General features: G+C 41.0%; 1 protein-coding gene across 2 annotated transcripts in view; it reads left to right on the top strand.

Annotated features, from left to right (window-relative positions):
- The window catches only part of WDPCP (WD repeat containing planar cell polarity effector), a gene marked incomplete at its 3' end in the record, with an annotated part of 645,662 nt that overhangs the window by 368,729 nt on the left and 256,187 nt on the right, over positions 1–20,746 (top strand). For both annotated transcript variants that reach the window (XM_082249143.1, XM_082249144.1), the window contains exon 13: positions 10,901–10,964. In XM_082249143.1, the coding sequence (XP_082105269.1) occupies positions 10,901–10,964 (64 nt within the window). The remainder of the gene's footprint in view (positions 1–10,900; positions 10,965–20,746) is intronic.

Below are 20,746 nucleotides of genomic sequence, written 5' to 3'. Positions count from 1 at the left end.
GGACGCAGATAAAAAAAAACGAAGAGATTTCCAGTCACAACTTACCAACCAGCCAGCGACCAACCGAATTGACCTGTCTAACAGCATGCGTTTAAAAACAGGGATTTGGTTGCACACATTTGCAAATACAGGCGTAAGCTGCAGGCCCGACAAGGCACCCTGTGATCTGTAGTCCCTAACTCTACAATTTAAAGAGTCTCTACAATGAGAGCACATGCATTTAATGGGATAGATGGAGGACAGGTGACTAGAGGGAGCCCACCCCTCCTTAAAGGCACAGGGTCACACTGAACACCCAGCACATCGCACAATGGCGGCAAAGGTGTCAGTGCGTTGCCTGGCTCAATTGGGTGTATGTCCCTGTTTGATTTTTACATTTTTTTTTTTTGGGGGGGAATTTTAAATAGCAGAATGTGAAAAATATTGTTTGGGTTTTTTTTTTTTCCAGAGTTGTCACTCGTTTTTTGTTTATAGCGCAAAAAAATAAAAAATGCACAGGTGATCAAATAGCACCCAAAGAAAGCTCTATTTGTGAGAAAAAAGGACATCAATATTATTTGGGTACAGTGTCGCACGACCGCGCAATTGTCCGTTAAAGTATCTCAGTGCCGAATTACAAAAATTGGCCTGGTCATTAGGAGGGAAAATCCTTCTGATCCAGAAGTGGTTAAAAGTGGAGCATAGGGCCTGGCAGCGAAAGGCCAGACCCCCTATCTGAACATGCAGCCGACCCCTCCCCACCCCCTCCTTGAACCAAGCCAGGCCACATGCCTCCCCCTCCCCTCAAAGTACCTTGCCCCCTACAACAACACTGCATCTCTTCATAAAATAGCTCATGCGGTATTTTAGTAGCGTTTTTTTTTTTTTTAACTGCAAAAAAGATGTGAAAAACGCTAAGAGGTATTTTACCGCTGTTCTTAAAGCGGTAGATATCATTTTGTGCTTTGAACCCACACTATCAAAATCAAGTTTTCTATTAGGGTGGGGAAGGGTAGAACCTCGGAGATTTGTGTTGCTGCCTGTGTCCCTATTTTTATCAAGCTAATGGAGTTTTATCTATTCACATAATTAAACCAAACCCCTGCATTTTTCTTGTGTGGCAAAAAAAAAATGGAAAAAGTGAAGGGATGGATATGAACAATCCTCATGTTTTCTCGATATATGTATACTGTATATAGCTGTAGCAAACTGTGCAAGTGTCTTCTTTCTAATATATCATAACTTAGAAATTTTTGCCTGTAGCCTTAAAAGTCACACAGCAAAGTTTTGTGTGTATGTCTGTTATTAAGGCATTATTAATGATTATTCAAAGAGGTGGCGAGCAGCGTTAGCAAGAAAAAATAGCCTTAAGCATGTAAAGCCTGACAATATTTGTTTTTTTGGCTCCCTGTCGTTGCTGTAAGGGATCAGCACCAGTCTGATTAATTATCTTGGTCATTGCAGTGAACCCTAATGGAATTTATTTTATCATAAACATAATTGCGAATCCTGATCTTTATCTTCCTTCACGGCATGTTGTTGGGCTTATAGATGTTTGTAATACTGAATCATATTATTTTGGGAGTTGTGTTCTGATGTGTTCTTGTTCCTGGAGTACTCATGAGTCCGTCAGTCCAGGTTGGAAACCAGCAAGTACTTGTGTGATAGAGGATATGTACACACTGACAATAGTAGAAAAAGCTTTGAAAATGTTTTAAACAGGAGCATTTCTTAGGCAGATTGGTTACCTGGATCCTGCCACTATCCAGCCCTGTGTTCACTGCAAAGACCAAGATTAGATCAGATGTTCTGTAGAGTAGCATAGAAAGCCACCCTAATGCCTCGTACACACGTTCAGATAATCGTACAAAAATAATGACTTTCGACTTGATCGTACGATAATCTGATGGTTAGTACATAGCATTCGACAGCCGATCACGACAGTTCGTCCAACAAAATCCGAAGGGACAAACACGAAAACTTCTGTCGTACGATAGCCTAGCGAACAAAAATCCTTTAATCAGTACAGTGTGCGTCCGCTAAAAATCGATTGACAGGACCGCGCATGATCAGGAACACTAAAATAGCAAGGAAAAAGCCTGGCTGCCATTGTTTTTGTTTTTCACCGTCTAATATGTAGCTAAGCAACCAGGAAGCTTTTCCGGAATCGTACAAAAAAAAATCCTACATTTATATGCATTGTTGAATTCGATATTAGTATCATGCAACAAAATGCGAACGATAAGTCGTCTGATTATCTGAACGTGTGTACAAGGCATAAGTCAAAAATGTGACTTTACACTAAGCTTCATTACCCTGTATGTCACTGCCCTGTGGCCAGTTCAGCAACTCTAAACTATTCAGATTTTCTAGGTGAAGAATACTTTTTAAGGTATGCCTAAACCCAATCACTAAAATTTTACGTAATTTTTAACATATTTAAGTGGAACTAAACCCTCCTATTCTATCTGTCAGAGGCACACCTTCATGTGATAATAGGCAGAAAATAAAAAACACATTTTTTTTTGAGCAGTGTCCATTTGGATAGATCATTGCAGGCTCAATGCAAAGACACATAGAAGACAATTGTTGTGGCCTGCTCACACCATACATGTGCAGTGGTGGGTCTTACATAAAATTGCAACATGTCTCGCTGCACCGTATGTCAACGCAGCAAGTCGCAATGTGCTGCTGAGTGGCATAGGGTTAAAAATGAATTTGTGACACTTCAAAAAAGTAAACATTACCCTTACACAATGTACATCAGCATGCACACACTTTAGTAAACTGGGGTTTTATAATATTTTTTGAACAGTTATAACTTACACTTTCTTATTGGAAAAGGCTTAATCAGTGGGTTTAGTTACGCTTTAATTTAATTTCAAAAGTCGAACCCTGAATATAAAAATAATAGCTTAATGGGGATTTTAAAGTGATTTTAAAGTCTCTTTATTTAAAAAAATAAATAAATAACAAACATGTTCTACTTACCTGCCCTGTGAAGTGGTTTTGCACAGGGCAGCCTGGATCCTCCTCTTCTTGGGTCCCTCTTTGCTGTTTCATAGCTGCCCTTGCTATGGGGGCACTCAAGCTGAGCTACAGCTCTGTGTGTCCATTCAGACATGGGGCTGCGGTTCAGCCACGCCCCTCTCTCTTCTGATTGGCTAACTGACTTTGATTGACAGCCGCGGGAACCAATGGCTTCACTGCTGTGTCTCAGCAAATCAGGTGGGAGAGTCCCGGACAGCCGAGGGACTTGTGTACATCGCTGGACAGAGATGGGGCTCAGGTAAGTATTAGGGGGTGCTGGGGAGGCTGCTGGGCACAGAAGGCTTTTAATCTTAATGCATAGACTCCATCAAGATTAAAACAACCTTCTGCCTTTACAACTCCTTTAAGGTGTTTATAACTACTTGGCAATCTCCCAAAAAAAATTATATAAAATCAAATAGTACACTTTCATTCATATACAGGCGGTCCACGGGTTACAAACATCTCACTTACAAATGACTCCTACTTACAAACGGAGGGAGACAACAGGAAGTGAGGAGAAATATACCCCTAGGAAGGAAATCTCACTCCTATAAGAGTTCTCATACGAAAAAGTTGTCTCCACTAAAGCTTTATCACCAATCCTACTTTCCACAACAACCCAAAATACTCAAAATCCAATTGTCATAAGGACAGAAAGTGAGATGACATCTCCTGAACAGGGGTACAGACAGCAACACAAATGTTACAGGGGTGTTAACCCTTCCCTATGCTATCCAATAAACTTAAAAAAGATTATTTTGGCTGGAGCTACACTTAATAAATTTACCTGTTCCGACTTACATACAAATTCAACCTAAGAACAAACCTACAGACCCTATTTTGTTCGTAGCCCGGGGACCCCTGTATTGTTATATAAAAAAAAAACTGTACAGATTCATTACCATTTTCAAAAAGAAACACATTATAAACATATCCCCTTCTTTAGGAGACTACCACATAAGTAGTCACTCCTCTTGCTCTGTACAAATATGTATTACTTATTCCAGGGCTTCAATTTCTTTAACTTTTACAGGAGTCTCCTTCTGCAATTTATTTCACATATCAAGCTTCATTGGGAGAGCAAGGAAAGGAAGATATTGCATCAATGTGTTTGCAAATTATATACATTACTCATTGTATGCATGGCTCAGGCTCAAGGCATTCCTTGTGTCACCCATATATTCACATACAAGAAGAGAGGGATAAAAAAAATCCCTCTGGAATAACAAATGTTGGATGCTGTGACTGGCGTGCAAGTATTTTATGTCCTATTATTTTGCATGTTATCAGTGCCAGTGCTGGTATGCTTCCACAGCTGTTCAAAGAAATATTATGGGAATGGATCTGCTTCCATACCTAACCCTGACCACCAAAGGAAAAAAAAAACACAAGGGCTACCAAATTCAAAAAATATTAATTTATTAGACATATAATCATAAAAGCTGTAGGCAAAGGTGGGAAAACCCCTCAGCACAAAAAGCATCCAAGGGATCCCTCATCTGCCTCACCCACCCCTTCCCTCCATACCCAGCTATTCCACCCCACTCCAGTATGTATGGATTGTCCCACCCTGTTCAATGATACCCCCCTAAACCCACTAAGTGAAAAACCCGTTTCCCCCCACTGATGGCAATTTGGTCAATGTGTGTCCCTGTCTGTATGTAGCACCTCAATTGATATTGGATCAACTGGGAGTGCTGATCATTGAGATGTCCACCTGTTTAAAATCTTGTTTAAAACCCAGTGGGTGGAAGAAATGTCAATGTTTGCAATTGTAAACAATTGCGATTTCAATGTAGCAAAGATGTTCGCACAATTATCAGTAATAAGATTGTGGACTGACATGTATGTCTGGTGAACTGACATGGACCAGTATTGTTAGCTATATTGCAGTCATGTAGGAGGAGATCTCCAACAAAGATTGTTTCAATGCAATTGCCGTGTATGACTGTTTTATAACTGACTTGATCTCTTATATAGCTTCTCTTCCCAAGGCTCAGTTTGACATGCAATAAAGGCTGATGTCATCCTGACATTTTACCAGTTCCTGTTGGGGTTGGTATTGCAAGTGTATGTGTATCTGTACTATTACCACATTTGTGAATCTACATGTCAAATGTTTGGAAATAAGGCTAGTCTTTCCGATCTAACATCGACCTCTTCTCCAAGGGCTTAATATGCCATGCAATGGAAGCTGATATCAGTCTAATATTTGACAGCTGGTAACCTTGTAGGGGAATGTTGCTCGTGAGAGATCTGAGATCTACCGACCATCTACACGTACCATTGTATCCAACTAGGATACCCAAATGATGAAGCGGTATTTACACTGCAATAAGTCAGCACATCAATATAAGCATAATGTTTTGGATATGAGGCCAGTCTCTCAAGTAGCCCCTTCTTCTAACCATCGGATTCAGACTGCTATGCAATTGTAGCCTTTATTAAATGGCAAACTGAACCTTGGGAAAAGAAGCTATATAGAAGATCAGATCAGTTATAGAACAGTCATACACGGCAATTGCATTGAAACAATCTTTGTTGGAGATCACATCCTACATGACTGCAATATAGCTGACAATAATGGTCCATGTCAGTTCACCAGTCATACATGTCAGTGCACAATCTTATTATTGATAATTGTGCAAACATCTTTGCTACATTGAAATTGCAATTGTTTACAATTTCAAACATTGACATTTATTCCACCCACTGGAGACCCACACTATCACTTATTTAAAAGGTCACACAAGATTTTAAACAGGTGGACACCTCAACGATTGTCACTCCCAGTTACTCAAATATCAATTGAGTTGCTACATACAGACAGGGACACACATTGACCAAATTACCATCCGTAGGGGGGAAACAGGTTTTTCACTTAGTGGATTTAGGGGGGACATTGAGCAGAGTGGGATGATCCATACATACCGGAGTGGGGTGGGAAGGCTGGGTAGGGAGGGAAGGGTTGGGTGAGGCAGATGAGGGGTCCCTTTGATGCTTTTTCTGTAGGGAGGCATTTTCCCACCCTTGCCTACAGCCTTTTATGATTATATGTCTAATACATTTGACATTTTTTGAATTTGGTAGCCCTTGTAGGTGTTTGTTTTTTTTTCTTCGGTGCTTTGTTATATATGTGAAATTTTTGGAAGAACCTTCCCTTAATATATAGGGTATGGGCACCATTTCAATACAGTCCAAGGATTCTCATTTGTTTTTGTTTTTTTCGAAGAATAGATCAGCTTCCCCTAAGGTACTTCGGTGCCTAGTCTAATCAGAACACTATTTTGACATTTTAATGCAATATAAACATTTTCTGCAGTTAAATAATACATTTATATGTATGGATCAGTACATTAGATCTGAAAGAGAGATAGTAAGAGAGGTTTGATTTGAAAAGAGGGACAATCCATACACATGAGGGACAAATAGGAGCTATACACAAAGCCTTTTTAAACTCTAACCCTGTACACAGGGGCTGAATATTAGCCAAAATCAGCCAGTACAGTAGATACCGACCGAAATTCCGCTCGTGTGTACAGGTCCTTGTTTGACAAAAGCTGATCTCACGGCCAGTTTCTGTCCAACGAGCATGCTGAAAAACCAGCAGTCAATCAGCATCTAATAAGCGATCTCAGCAAATGGCTGCCAACGCTGACTAATGTGTTCTGGCAGGGGGTTGGTTCGAATAGAACCTTGTCCAATTTACATTTATGAACTACCTTCCCACTATGTTATGGAGATGAGGAGAGGAAGTATAGTTCTGTAGTCCTTACTCTCCTAGGGTGACAATACTACTCCTCCGTAGATAAATTACAGTAAATCAGTGTTGTCTCCCTAGAACAAAACAAGTGTTTCTGGTAGGATCACCTGGTGCAAATAAGGAGATAAAACCTTTATGTTCAGTAAACCTTTATGATTCCTCTAACATTTCTGTTTTTGAGACAAATATGTGTGAAGACCACCACATGCTTTTATTGGGTAATGAGTAGAGGATCAGTTGCAGTAAACGCTAAATAATGTCTCAAGTCTTATTTATGTAGCGGTATGCGTTTTTACTGTTCTATCTATATCTGGAATCCCCTACTGTATAAAAGGCATTCAACTAAAGAGGGAGAGAAAGCCTCTGGTAAACAAGTCTATGATCCAGGCAATGCATCATTAAACTTAATGCCTGTACTGCCACTTCTTTTTGTTCCCTTCTTGACATGTTTGTACCAAGTGAGCAGCTGATCTTGGTTTTAACAGGGATTTCCCTTATCTTCTTTAAGAGATTTCATGGTTTTGAGATTTCACCTTCCACAGATGCAGTTTTCACAAAAGCAAAATACTCTCAACAAAGACCCAAGACTTTGCTGGAGACAAGTATGTAGAGTTACTTACTTAAAAGACATTCAGACAGAAACATATAGAAAAAGTGCAGAACTGGAGCAGCATCTAGTTTGTTGTCTTTGGAAAGTAGCCTTTATTCTGAATATTATTTTTCAAAGTTTCTTATAAGACAAAACAAATATACTGTATATATACTGATAATCAAGTGAGAGACCATCTCTCTCTGTACTGATTTCCCATATCATAGTGTTTCTAATGGTCCTTGAACAACATTTGTCTGGGGTTTATCACATAGGAACTGAGAATAGAAAGTGTTGTGAGGTTTTGTCCACCCATGGACAGCTTAAAGAGGACCTGTCTGATATAAAATAACATAGAGCACAGTTTCTCAACCAGTGATATATGAATGCCTAGGGCACTTCTGACACAGGGAGTAGCTTTACTTGTTCAGGAAAAATGTATGGTCGAATTAAGAAGTAGAATATTATTTCAAATTGAGTAGCTGCTGCCATCAGCCCCATAAAAAAATAAAAAAAAATGATTTTACTCAGTAAAGCCCATTTATTTTCCCATAAATGGCTGTACATTTTAAAACTTATAATAGTGTTATGATAAATGACCATTTGAAATTGAGGTATTTATTGGCAGAATTCGTCTTAAACATATTGGTTGTAAAGCCACTCTCACTACTTTGCCCCACCTTAAGATAACTTTGTCACTGAAAAAAAGCAGCCTCCAGCCCCACTTTTATGTTTTTATAGCCAAATCCTGGGCTGTTTTGATCGGACAAAACCCAGATATCCTACTACAAATGTAGCTACTTTAATATGATCACTTACAATGTTAAATGTCTGAAAACATTTTTCTTTCTCTTTCCTCTCTTCTGTAAATGTATAGGAAAAAAAATTTCAATAAAAATATGTTCGAACCCCCCCCCCCCCCCCCCATCAAAATAATGGAAAGAATCAATAGTAGCAAATTCAATAGGAATTTAGAATTGATATGTGTATGAACAGTGATAATGTATAACTACAGCTAAAACTTTTTCTTTTTTTTTTTTTCTTTTAATTGAAAAGTGAGACTGTTGACATCCTTGTGAGGTCTTTATTGTTGCCTGCATCCCCACTGGGGAAATTAGCCTTCTGTATTTCTCCTGATGATATTTGTCACTAGAATAGAAAGTGATGGGTATCCAAAATGTTACAGTTGTCACAGGAACAGAAATAAAGTGTAAACCTTCCAATTAGGACACAGAAGGGATTTCCCTTACCTTGGAAAGGTTTTCTCCCAGTTGATATAAGGGTTAATTTACTAAAACTTGAGTGTGCAAAATCTGGTGCAGCTCTGCATAGAAGCCAATCAGCTTCCAGGTTTTTTTTTGTCAAAGCTTAATTGAATAAGTTGAAGTTGGAAGCTAATTGTACCCTGCACAGCTGCACCACAATTTGCACTCTCCAGCTTTTGGTCCCTTTCACAAAGGTTAGAAAAGGATCAGAGGGCAGTCGGGTGTAAACAGACAGCCGATCTGTTTACCTCTGACCGCCCATAGAGCAGAGCGGGCTGTGTCCATGTCCACTCTGCACAAGTGGAGCGGACATAGACCTGTCATCTGGCCGCTTAGCCCAGCAGGGGATTGATGGACAGATTCTCTGCTGAGAAAAAACGTATCCAACCTGTGTAAAAGGGACCATAAATCAACCCCATAATGCCTCTGAGACCGTAAGTGAGAGGAAATAACCCCAGTGGGATACAGACAGTTAAAAGCTGACAGGGGTTCCAACTATTTTCTACCTATCCAAAACTAAAAAAATGGTTTACTTTAGATGTACTCTAAGGTGTTCTTATAACTTTGCAGTCAATTTTTGAGAAATTCCCACAATGTGTTCCTATTCACACAGAATAAAAAAAAAAAAAAATATATATATATATATATATATATATATATATATATATATATATAATTTTTTTTTTTTTTTTTACCTTTTATGTGTTTCTTCGGAAAAGGGGTCATGGCTGACTGAAAGCATTTCTGAACATGTTCAGTGTGATTCTGTCTAGTAGAAAGGCTAAGGACAGGCTAAAGCAGGGTATAGGTGTTCAGTTTTTTTTTTTCTTTTTTATTCAACCATGAGGTTGAACAAAAAAAGACTGACAGATCCCCAAATCTCTCCAAATGATGTGTGATGCTGGGATCTCTCCCACTGAGCTGTTGTATTCTGACAGGGGGACTCCCTCTCCATCAGAATACACAGATCAGCACTACAGCCATTGACTGAAGGCGCTGATCTAATGCTGGGTTTCTAGCAGGACCATTCAACAGAGGCTGGTAATTAGATCTGCCTCTGTTGATCAGAAGCTGATCGAATGGATCACACAGACCGAAGGTCAATAGGAGCCAGCTGTTTTTCAGTCCGTATATACCCTGCTTTAACTCCCTGTCATTAACATACAAAGAGAAGAAGCCCAGCTTCTAATCTTTAGCCATTTGGTAGGACAGACAGTGTCAGCACAAGTACAGACAGGGTAACTATGGAAAATGCAGCTCATGTGTGAGAGAACACGTAACCAGGTATAAAGTCAGTGTTAGCTTCATTTAACTGCAAAAGTGCGAATGCATTTTAAGGAATGGCTCTGGTGAAATCATAAAGCTTTGTTTCATCAAGGGAAATACAATTATTATTATTATTTTACATCGGCAGTCAAGGAAATGGTCATAATTATGGCATAGATTTATGGAAATTTAAACAGTAGGGGGTAAAACAAAGAATTGTCATGGCAAGCTACTTACATTTCAGTCATGGGATCATAAAGTAATTTCTCTGTAATTGATAGTCTTTTTATTTTAAAATGCAACAGATTATACAGAAAATTTTGAACAAGGTTTAAAAGGAAAGGAATAGAGGAAAAATAAGAAAAACTTTTTTTTTTCCTTTTGTTTTGTAATGAAAGTAAGCTTCATACATCACAGCTGTTTCTACTGGAGTGGTTAAAGTAAACCCTTTCTTAAAGAGAAACACACAGGCTGCCATTTTTAATCCCCTTCGAATAATCCTAGTTGTCTGATCCTTTGGCATCCTTACTTTCTTCATCTCTGACTCTCATCAAGTAGTCCGTTTAGCAAAGCCTGAGAGTAGTCAGAAGCCCTTATTTGCATACTTCTGGGTCATAGACTAGTAATAAGTTAAAGGGTTTAAATGACAGTCAGGCGGCAAGCAATTCCAGGAGAAGATTCTAGCAATGCCAGTCCCCATATTTCTCTAATGACAGGTTTCCTTTAAAAGTTGTGCAATGTAATCTAATATTTTATGAAAAATATGCAAATACCATAAGCATAGGGCAAATTAGGAGCTCACAGCAAAACCCCTTGAAGCATTATCTTGGACAAAAAATATACCTGCAAAGAAATGTTCTCAAATTATTTTAGAAGAGATGCAGCTCTAAACTGTTTTCAGAAATGGGTTACTTTAAAGCGTTGCGTTTTTTGGAATGTTTAACCATCTGTCCTTTGTATATACTGTAATTCTGAAATATTAACCAACTTTTGCTTCATTTACAGGCACCAGAGATTTGAAAAGGCATTCCTGCTTGCAGTAGACATTGGTGCCCGTGACCTTTTCATGGTACTTTTAAATTAATAATTTTTTGCATTTTTTATATTTGAATTTGTTGAAATGTGTTCTCAACTAACAGACTGCTAAAAGTCAACTGCATAGAAAACTGGTATACTGTAGTAATGGTTGGGTAAAATGCTCTTTAGCTTCTTATATCTTTTAAACGTCACCTTTTCCCACAAGGACAACCCGCTGGCTATACGTAGGCCAGTTTTCAGAAGAGTTAATGAGTATTTGTTTAAAATAAAGTTACTTATCATTTAAGTTTCTCGTGGATGTGGCCATTGGGTGGGAGCTATCTTATAGGAAATGTCTAAAATAGTAATGGTGTCTAAGCAGTACTCTGAAAAATGAATCTATTACTGAAAAATAGCAGTGTACTTCCTGTGCCTAGGCACTCTTCTGTGTTGAACCTCATAACTATAAAGCTGCAGTATGAGATCATCAATGTTACTTGGAGCGGCCTCCAGCTGCTAGTCTTACAAGATTTGGAGTGATATTTGGGGATGTCAGTACTGTGCTGCTCACTGCTCTCCTTGCTGGAGAGGAAGCAATAACAGAGGATAAGGATGCCAAGGCATCTGCTTCTTCATTCTAAGCCTTCTCTGTTTCTGAGCTTTCTGAGCCTCTCCTGCTGTTTGATTATTCCTTCATGGGTCAGGTTATCAGATCACAAATCGCCAGAGGGGTAGCTCTGGCACGAGGAAACAAAGCCCTCTACCAAGATGGCCAACTCCACACAATTTTCACTTAGCTTAGTGAATGTGATGAGAATTCACATTGCAAATAATTCCCAATCACTACAATGAAACTAAAAAAGTATTTTTGCTTGCACAAGGATGGATGATGGAAGTCAGCAAAGCTTTACCTCATTCCCTAAGCTAAGGGAAAATGTCCTTACTCAGTGAACAGCATATTTGCTTTTAGTAAATCCACCTTGTGGTGGGGAACAAGGCAGAGTAATGCTGGCCATACATGCACAGAATTTCGGCCGAAACTGGTTGTTTTCAGAAAGATCGTTCGACATTTGTGTCGTTAGTGAACCCAACTTTACCGACGATTTGGACCATGGGCACGGCTAATGTTGATGAACCTAAAGCAAAAACTTTTACCGTTAAAACTAAAGTGTATACGTTCTGTCTTATATGTTTTTATTGTTATCGAGCAATCACTACTAACATGGAAACGATGTTATAAATGAGTTTATTCTATCAGTTAGTGGACAATTCGCTTTCAAACGACAAATAATCGTTTAGTCTGCAAATGGCCGACATTCTGTGCGTGTAAGGCCAGAATAAGTCAGTAATGATGAAAAAATAAGTTGCAGAGAGCCTACAGGCAATACTGGTGATTCGTCATTTGCCCTCTATTAAAGGGAGTGTGCTCCGCGCAAAAAGGAAAATAAAGGGGGATATAAGGATGCAGCCTCCCTCGAATCTAACCAAAGTTATATACGTGAAGTACAATGGGGGGGGGGGGGGATGGCGCTGCGTGTGCTGGTGTAGACAGAATAACCTAACTGCACAGGTTGGGTTCTGAATGATGGTAAGCAAAGTACTTCCAGTAACAAATGAAAATAGTATGATAATAAATATGACAATAACAGTGTAAGCTGGTAACAATAAACTCTAGTGATACATACAAAAAGCTAGACATATAGTGAATAAAGTGACTGGTGCCATAAAGTGCAAAAGACCAAACAATTATGAATTAGGTCCCGTGATAATGGTGGCAGGTATGCAATAAATAAATAATGATATATAGACAAAAAAGTAGATCAAAGTGCTAATATTAAAAGACTAAAAGTGGGAGTGCTATGTGACTCGGTGTCGGCAATAATCAGTGGATGGGTAAATAAAGGTGGCCCTAGTAGGGCATAAACACTATCTGCATAAAGGTGGCACTGTGCAGAGGTAGGTAATGGCTAGTAAAAATAACAGTCCATAAATAGTGAAAAGCAGGTGATTAAATCTTCATGCAATAATCCCAACGTATATTCGTGGTGGGTACAGTGGTGGAGTGCTGGTGATCCCTCAAGTAAATAACGTACTCACCAGAAATACCCACCCCACACAGGGGTATTGGGCGGAGTATTAGTAGGAAGTATGCAATCCCTCTGCCTGGTCCTGGTTACCCTCTAAAGCTCCTGGTAAGTGGTCCTGGGTCTTCCTCTGGGACTCCTATATCCTGGCTTAGGGATCCACACTGGTTTAAATGGGGTCCTATCCCAAATGGTCCAGGGTAATCCTCAGGGCATTGGGGTAGCTGGTGGTACCATGGAAAGTAAGGGGAGGACTAATGGCGTAATACTGTATAACTCGTTTTTATTAGGAAGTCAAAAAAGTTCACAGTTTCCAAATGATTTAAAAGCTCAATAGGCGTGTGTCCGGAATGCTATGCGTTCCACTGCGATCCAGAAGTGATGTGATGGCGCCGTACGCGTTTCATCATTCGATGTCCTCAGTCCTCCACATCTTCCCTTCATGTTACTGGAGTGGATTGCAAAGTGAAAGTTGATTAGGTCGACGAGACAACACAGATAGTTCTTTCAGATTGTTTCAGTAACATCAGTCATGTTATTAACCATGTGTTACTTCATGAACTCTGTAAAACAATTAATATTGTAGTAAACCTATAAATGCATTTTTCTCTAGCGCTCATTGACAGACGTAGTCCTCGGTGATACAGCACCTTCGGGTTATGTTGCCTCCACAGGAGCAGGACTAGACAGGAAATTAAAAAGCTCTGGCCACACCCTAGGGGCAGTCCCAGAGGGTATATCCTCTCTCTCTCTGCCTCAGCAAATCAGTTATTTTCTGTCTAGTTAGGAGTAAGGACCTAGATACCTTGCTGGGATCTTAGGTCCTGGCAAGATTTTTTTCTTAAAAGATTTTTTAGACAGCTTTTTTTTTTTTTCTCCAGTGTTTCTGTGAGATCTTCAAGCAAGAAAGCTGAACTGGGCGACGGGCTGGATGTTGAGATCCGGTGGTCACCCCAGTTCAGCCTACGAGCACGTGCAGGCCATAGCTCCGCGCTGGGTCGGCCGCGACAAAGTCCCATTAAAGGACTGACCCCGCGAGTTAAACGTCTCGCTGAAACGCCAAAGACCATGAGTCACGGCGTCCATATCGGTCGACAGCCCTCCCGCCCCGGTGGAGAGGGGTACTGTCAGGAGTTGGTGCCCGCCTGGTTCCGGTATGGTGAGTAGTATTTTCCCCCTTTTCCCCTGACGGGTCTTGTGGTGAACGCGGGCCCCTCTCTGTATGGTAAGATAGAGTCCCTCTCTATCCTATAAATGACACAGATCCTCCTACTTTGAGTGTGATTTTATGTGCAAAAAGCCAGGAGGCTTGGTTTGGGAGCTAACAATCTAATTGTATACATGTTAAAAAGATTGTAATCAGTGGCATTCTGGGAATCTTACGGTGATAAGAATAAGCTACCTACCAGTCAGAAGCCACGGACATGTAGACTGCCTTCCTAATCAGATCTCCAGCTATTAGCAGGCCTCCCGAATGGCCATGCGGTCCGCCAGGGCCGGTACCGCCAACCACGCCAAATCCCCATGCAGAGAGAGTGTTGTGTGCCCTGCAGCACACCGCTATTCAGTACAGGCCGCCGCCATTTTTTTTGCTGGATCGCACGAGCCGCCATTTTGGCGTAGCCTCGTGTCTCCAGCATGGGGGCGGCCATGTTTGAGGTGATCCAAACACCTCATGGAGCTAGGGGAGGCGCCGGAAGGCGTGTAGAGGGGCGGAGCCGCCTCCTTTCTTCCTGGGCAGCCAGCCAAAAGACTTCCTGTTTGTCAAGACAGCGCTGTAACCTGTTGCAGTTAAACTCTGAGCATCAAGTGGTGAGCCTGGGGGTCTATCTCTCTCTCTCTCGATCGATAGGGATCCCTAGCAGGTAACACTAAGGGGCTTTTTGTGGCGCTGGGGGTCTGAAAAAAAAAAAAAAAAGTTTTTTATTTTTTGAATTATATTATCCAGGAAGTGACTGGAATTATCATGGACCCTGCCACACATATTCCCCCACCTGTTTCCCTCGAGGGGGCCACGGGACCCGCCGGTGCACAGAGTGTAGAGTCATTTACAGCAATTTTGGAGTCTGTGGTGGCTCGGGTGGAGGCGGCCTGTCAGGGACGGGGGTCAAGGAAGCGACCCCCGCCTACCCCTATACTATCTGACACCTCTGACTCAGATTCAGAGATGGTCACTGCAGTTGCAGGTTCCTCTGCAAGGGCTGTTATCCCAGGTAAAGCCCCCTCAGACAGTGAGGAGGACGCTTCTTCTCCCGCTATAATTCAGGAAGAAGCATTGGTGGACGCACTAGTTGTGGCAGTGCAGGAAACCTTAAAACTTGAGGCTTTACCGGCAGAGGCAACTGAAACAGAGATTCCCTTTGGTACTAATAAGCCCATCAAAACGGTGAAGGTTTTTCCTGTACCCAAATGTTTCGGTAATCAGATTAAAGGAGAATGGGAGCATTCTAAACGTACCTTTACTATTTCCAAGTGTATTGCTAGACGCTATCCGTTTGAGGAATCCATCATTAAGAAATGGACGGTACCACCAGTGGTGGATCCACCTATTTCCAGGCTGAATAAAGCCACGGTTATCCCAGTGGAGGACACTTCGTCCTTTAAGGATCCGGTGGATCGAAAGATGGAAGCAGAGTCCCGCACCATCTTCTCTCTGATAGGGTCAGCATTTAGACCAGTAATTGTTATTGGTCTAGTTTCCCAGACACTTACGGAATGGGCGAGAATGGTACGCCAAGACCTTAGGGGAAAAGATATTCCCCAGGAGACATCTGATTTGATGGAACAGATTATACAAGGGCTACAGTTTATCTGTGACGCAGCCTTGGACACTACTCCCCTATTAGGGCATGCATCTATGTCAGCGGTAATCCTCAGACGTGTGCTGTGGTTAAAATGCTGGTCAGCTGACCTAGGTTCCAAAAAGACCTTGACAAATCTCCCTTTTCAGGGGAATCGTCTATTTGGGGCCAACCTAGATGAAATCATTAAGGATGCCACTGGGGGCAAGAGCACTTTTTTGCCACAGGCTGCTAAAGCTAAGGGACCTCGCAGCAAGCGAGGACCTTTCTTTACCGCCCATAAAGGGCGCCCGGCTGGTACAAGCGGGAAAGGCAAGACTCCTCCAGGAGGGTTCAAGAAGGGCTGGTCGGACAAGCAGAGGACCAACCCAGCCAAACCCGAAGCAAAGGAGTACACAGCCTGAAGGTGCGCCCCCACCCGGTTTCAGGGTGGGGGGACGTTTTCACCGGTATTCAGGACATTAGATCAAGCATCAACCACTACTACCGGTGCGATTCTTCCCTTCCAACATTTAAGTACTACAGGAAGCGGTAGTTACCATTCCCTGAATAGATCTTTTCTTTTACCTTTTCCTAAGATTAGTCCCTATACCTCACAGGAATCGGATCTGGTTGACCAGATAGGCCAAGTAGCCTCTAGTCGGGTGACTTCGGTCCCTGAGGTTCAACCAGAAAAGATCACCCTTCCTGATAACAATCAGGTATCTGATAAATGTGTGGGAACAGAAAACGACCAGACTTTCTCGGATGGTCGGGGCCAGATACCTCTAGGGACGCCTGGTTCAGATTCTATCAGCGCCAGTGGTCCTAGAAATTCTAGGCTGGCCTCCTCAAGCCGGTCTGGCCGACTTGGACATGCTAGTCGCAGACGTTCCGTGGGAACTTCGTCTCAGGGAGTGTCTGTGGTCTCAAGGACCAATTTACCATCATGCTTTACAGTCGCTGGTTTTAATGGCCTGGCTATTGAGACCCAAGTACTGAAGGACAGAGGTTTGTCTACTTCAGTCATTCCTACCCTTATTAAAGCAAGGAAAGCGACTTCCAGCAAGGTCTATTATCACACATGGAAGACTTATATTGCGTGGTGCGAATCTTTAGGATTTCCTCCACGCACCTATTCGGTGACTCGAATATTGGCCTTTTTGCAACAAGGGGTTGAGCAGAAGCTAGCCTTGAGCACCATCAAGGGTCAAGTTTCAGCATTAGCAATCTTCTTTCAGAAGCCTTTAGCTACCAAGTCCTTGGTGCGGAATTTCATCCAGGGGGTGCGGCACCTGGCTCCACCAGTCCGCGCGCCCTTACCGCCCTGGGATCTTAATTTGGTTTTGTCGGTTCTACAGAAACCTCCCTTTGAAAACATCAGGGAGATTCCCTTGCTTACTTTATCCCAGAAGGTGGCCTTCTTGGTGGCTATTACTTCTGCTCGCAGGGTGTCAGAACTGGCTGCATTATCATGCCAGTCCCCATACCTAGTGATTCATAGGGATAAGGTAGTACTTCATCCTAAGCCATCTTTTCTTCCTAAGGTGGTTTCAGATTTTCATCTGAATGAAGATATTGTACTACCTTCCTTGTGTCCTCAGCCCAAGCATCATCGGGAACATGCGTTGCATTCCTTAGATGTGGTTCGGGCAATCAGGGTATACCTGAAAGCTACGGAATCATTCCGTAAGACGGATTCACTTTTTGTGATCACGGATGGCCCCAGAAAGGGTTTGCCTGCATCTGCCGCGACCATTGCCAAATGGATTAGACAAACGGTGGTACAGGCTTATTCTATTAAGGGTCAGAGTCCTCCGTTCCCTGTTAGGGCGCACTCCACTCGAGCGCTCAGTACTTCCTGGGCCTTTCGCCATCAGGCGTCAGTGGTCCAGGTATGTAAGGCGGCCACCTGGTCGTCGGTACATACCTTTCCAAAATTCTATAAAATTGATGTGACGGCATCGGCGGATGCCTCATTTGGCCGCAAGGTTTTGCAGGCCGCAATTTGAGGAGACTGGTGGTCTACCTCGAGGGTTTTTTCTGTTTGAAAAAAAAAAAAAAAACATTTTTTCTCTTTTTTGTTGAGTCTCATCATTAAGGATGAGCATTGTAAACTTCTAGTTGGCACCGGTTGGGCCTTCTAGATTGGGATTTGATTTTCATTTTCCCACCCTTCATTTGTGATACTGCTCTGGGACGTCCCGAAGGTGCTGTATCACCGAGGACTACGTCTGTCAATGAGCGCTAGAGAAAAATGGATTTTTGTAAAATCTTACCGTAAAATCCTTTTCTCTTAGCTCATTGACAGACGTAGTCCCCGCCCTTCTGTTTTTTTGAGTTGGGTTGGGTTAAAATCTCTAAAGACTGCTTTTTCACATAACTGATTTGCTGAGGCAGAGAGAGAGAGGATATACCCTCTGGCACTGCCCCTAGGGTGTGGCCAGAGCTTTTTAATTTCCTGTCTAGTCCTGCTCCTGTGGAGGCAACATAACCCGAAGGTGCTGTATCACCGAGGACTACGTCTGTCAATGAGCTAAGAGAAAAGGATTTTACGGTAAGATTTTACAAAAATCCATTTTTTGTGTACTTACATATTATCATACATTTTAATGAACATACAATTTAAATTTTTTTTTATGTTTCAACCACTTTAAATTTTGTTTCAGGTTTTAATGAAGTTAAAATCTAGGTATTTTCTCTAGTTTCCAAATTAGTTAATAGACTATGTTCTTTTAAATATTGTTTTAGTCTACAACACTGTTCCATGGAAACAGCTGGTACACTTTTATGGTCAACTTTACACTTAAATTTAGTTTACAGTTACATTTACTTTAAGTTTGAAGGATGGTAGCATTTAAAATGAATTTCAGATTTTAATGAAGGTATCCGTCTATTACCTTATTACCCAAATGTGTTAATAGACCATGTTCTCCTAATTATTTTTTTAGTCTACAGCATTGTTCTATGGAAATAGCTGATACACTTTACAGTCAACAAATATAGAGTCCCAAAACTGTTAGGCGTTTAGAAAATGTTCCAAGGTGTCTATTTAACACCATTGAAGAGTCACTTTCTGTGGACTTCTGCTGGTACTTTTAAGAAGAACAATGTTCCAACATGGACCACTAGAAGTTTTACATTTCTTCCCCTCTTTGTCCCTCCTACCAAATTAGCTACAAAAGTCAAAGTAACCATGTCTTTAAAGTCATGTATGAATGGATAGACCAACAGTGCGTCTCATTCGCACCCAGCATGTTGCTGTTATGCAGCCAACTGTATGGGCTTCTGAATAACAATAGGCTCTAAATCATTACAAAACCTCTTCAGGAATGTATTTGCTTTCCTTTTTTACATAATGAACACATTATAGCTTTAATGGAGTTATTAACAGTGGATGCTAATAATGTTTATCCTTTAAAGTCACTTGACCTGCTGGATTGATCTTGCAGTTTAAATTATTAGTTAAGTTTAACTAGGAATCTTTGCTTTCAAGGGCTTGAAAATTACTCACTAATTGCATGAAAGAAACACGGTGGAAACCAATCTGATATTTTCTTTTTTAAAGCAGTAACTGCCAAAGTGTTCTTCATTGCTCACTTTAATCACTGGATACAATTTGATTTCAGCATTTTTTTATGCCACCTGTGTTTAAAACCGGGAATTATCTGCACTTTTGCCAGCATTTGCGCTTACTTCAAAACTGTAAAATTCTTTGCTTACTTTCTCAAAGTGCTATCTGTGCAAAGATGTTATTTAGAAACATTTCTAAAGAAAGACTATGATGTTCAACCACTATAAATGTTGCACCTTTAATATTAGATTTACCTGAGATAATGTTTGATTAGTCTTTATATCTCACATATTGTATTATGTTATAGATCAGACTTCTAGATTGTCTTTTTAGATATTTTATGCCAGACATATTGCAGTTATAATTCAAAAATGACTTCTCAGATAAAACCAGTTACATAAAAGACTGGATTGTTTTCTGGGCAATTCAGAGACAGTTAAATTGATCATTGTGCTTCATGAGGACCTATTTACCATTGTTCCTTTGGCTGCATTAAAACATAGATTTTACTGCCTTCATTTGTATAAAAAACTGAAATCAAATTTATTTTACCACTTTACCCCCGGAGGATTTGGCTGCTCAATGACCAGGCCCTATTTTGCGATTCGGCACTGCGTTATTTTAACGGACAATTGCGTGGTCGTGCAACGCTGTACCCAAAAGAAATTGATGTCCTTTTTTTTCCCACAAATAGAGCTTTCTTTTGGTGGTATTTGGTCCCCTGTGAGATTTTTATTTTTTGCACTAAAAACAAAAAAAGAGCAACAATTTTGAAAAAAATTACAATATTTTTCACATTCTTTTATATGAAATTCTCAAAAAAATGTAAAAATCTAAATTTTTTAACATTTTAGGTCAATTTCTTTTCTGCTACATATTTTTGGTAAAAAAAATCGCAATAAGCGTATTTTGATTGGTTTGCGCAAAAGTTATTGCGTTTTCTAACTACGGGAAAGATTTATGTAATTTTTATTGTTTTTTTTTTACTAGTAATGGCGGCGATCTGCGATTTTTTTTGCGGGACTGCGACATTGCAGCAGACAGATCAGACCCCTAACTGACATTTTTGACACTTTTGGGGGTACCAGTGACATTACTACAGTAATCAGTGCTAAAAATATGCACTGTTACTGTAAAAATAACACTGGCCGGGAAGGGGTTAACATCACTAGTGATCAGTGGGTTAAATGTGTCCCTAGGGGCGTGACTCTAACTGTCAGGGGGCGTGGCTTTTGAAGTAATCACAGAGACACGCGATCCTATATAGCAGGATAACATAGCCTCTGGGATCACTTCAGGGAGAATGACAGACGGCTGTGTTTACATCAGCCGTCTGACCTTGTCTCACAGCTGCAGGAGATTGCGAGTGGCCGGCGGCCATCGGAGCTGCCGGTCA

The sequence above is a fragment of the Pelophylax lessonae genome, assembly GCF_965119305.1.
Source record: "Pelophylax lessonae genome assembly, chromosome: 3".
NCBI lineage: Eukaryota > Metazoa > Chordata > Amphibia > Anura > Ranidae > Pelophylax > Pelophylax lessonae.
The sequence above is the reverse complement of the archived record's forward strand: the minus strand, read 5'-3'. Positions and strand labels throughout refer to the sequence as shown.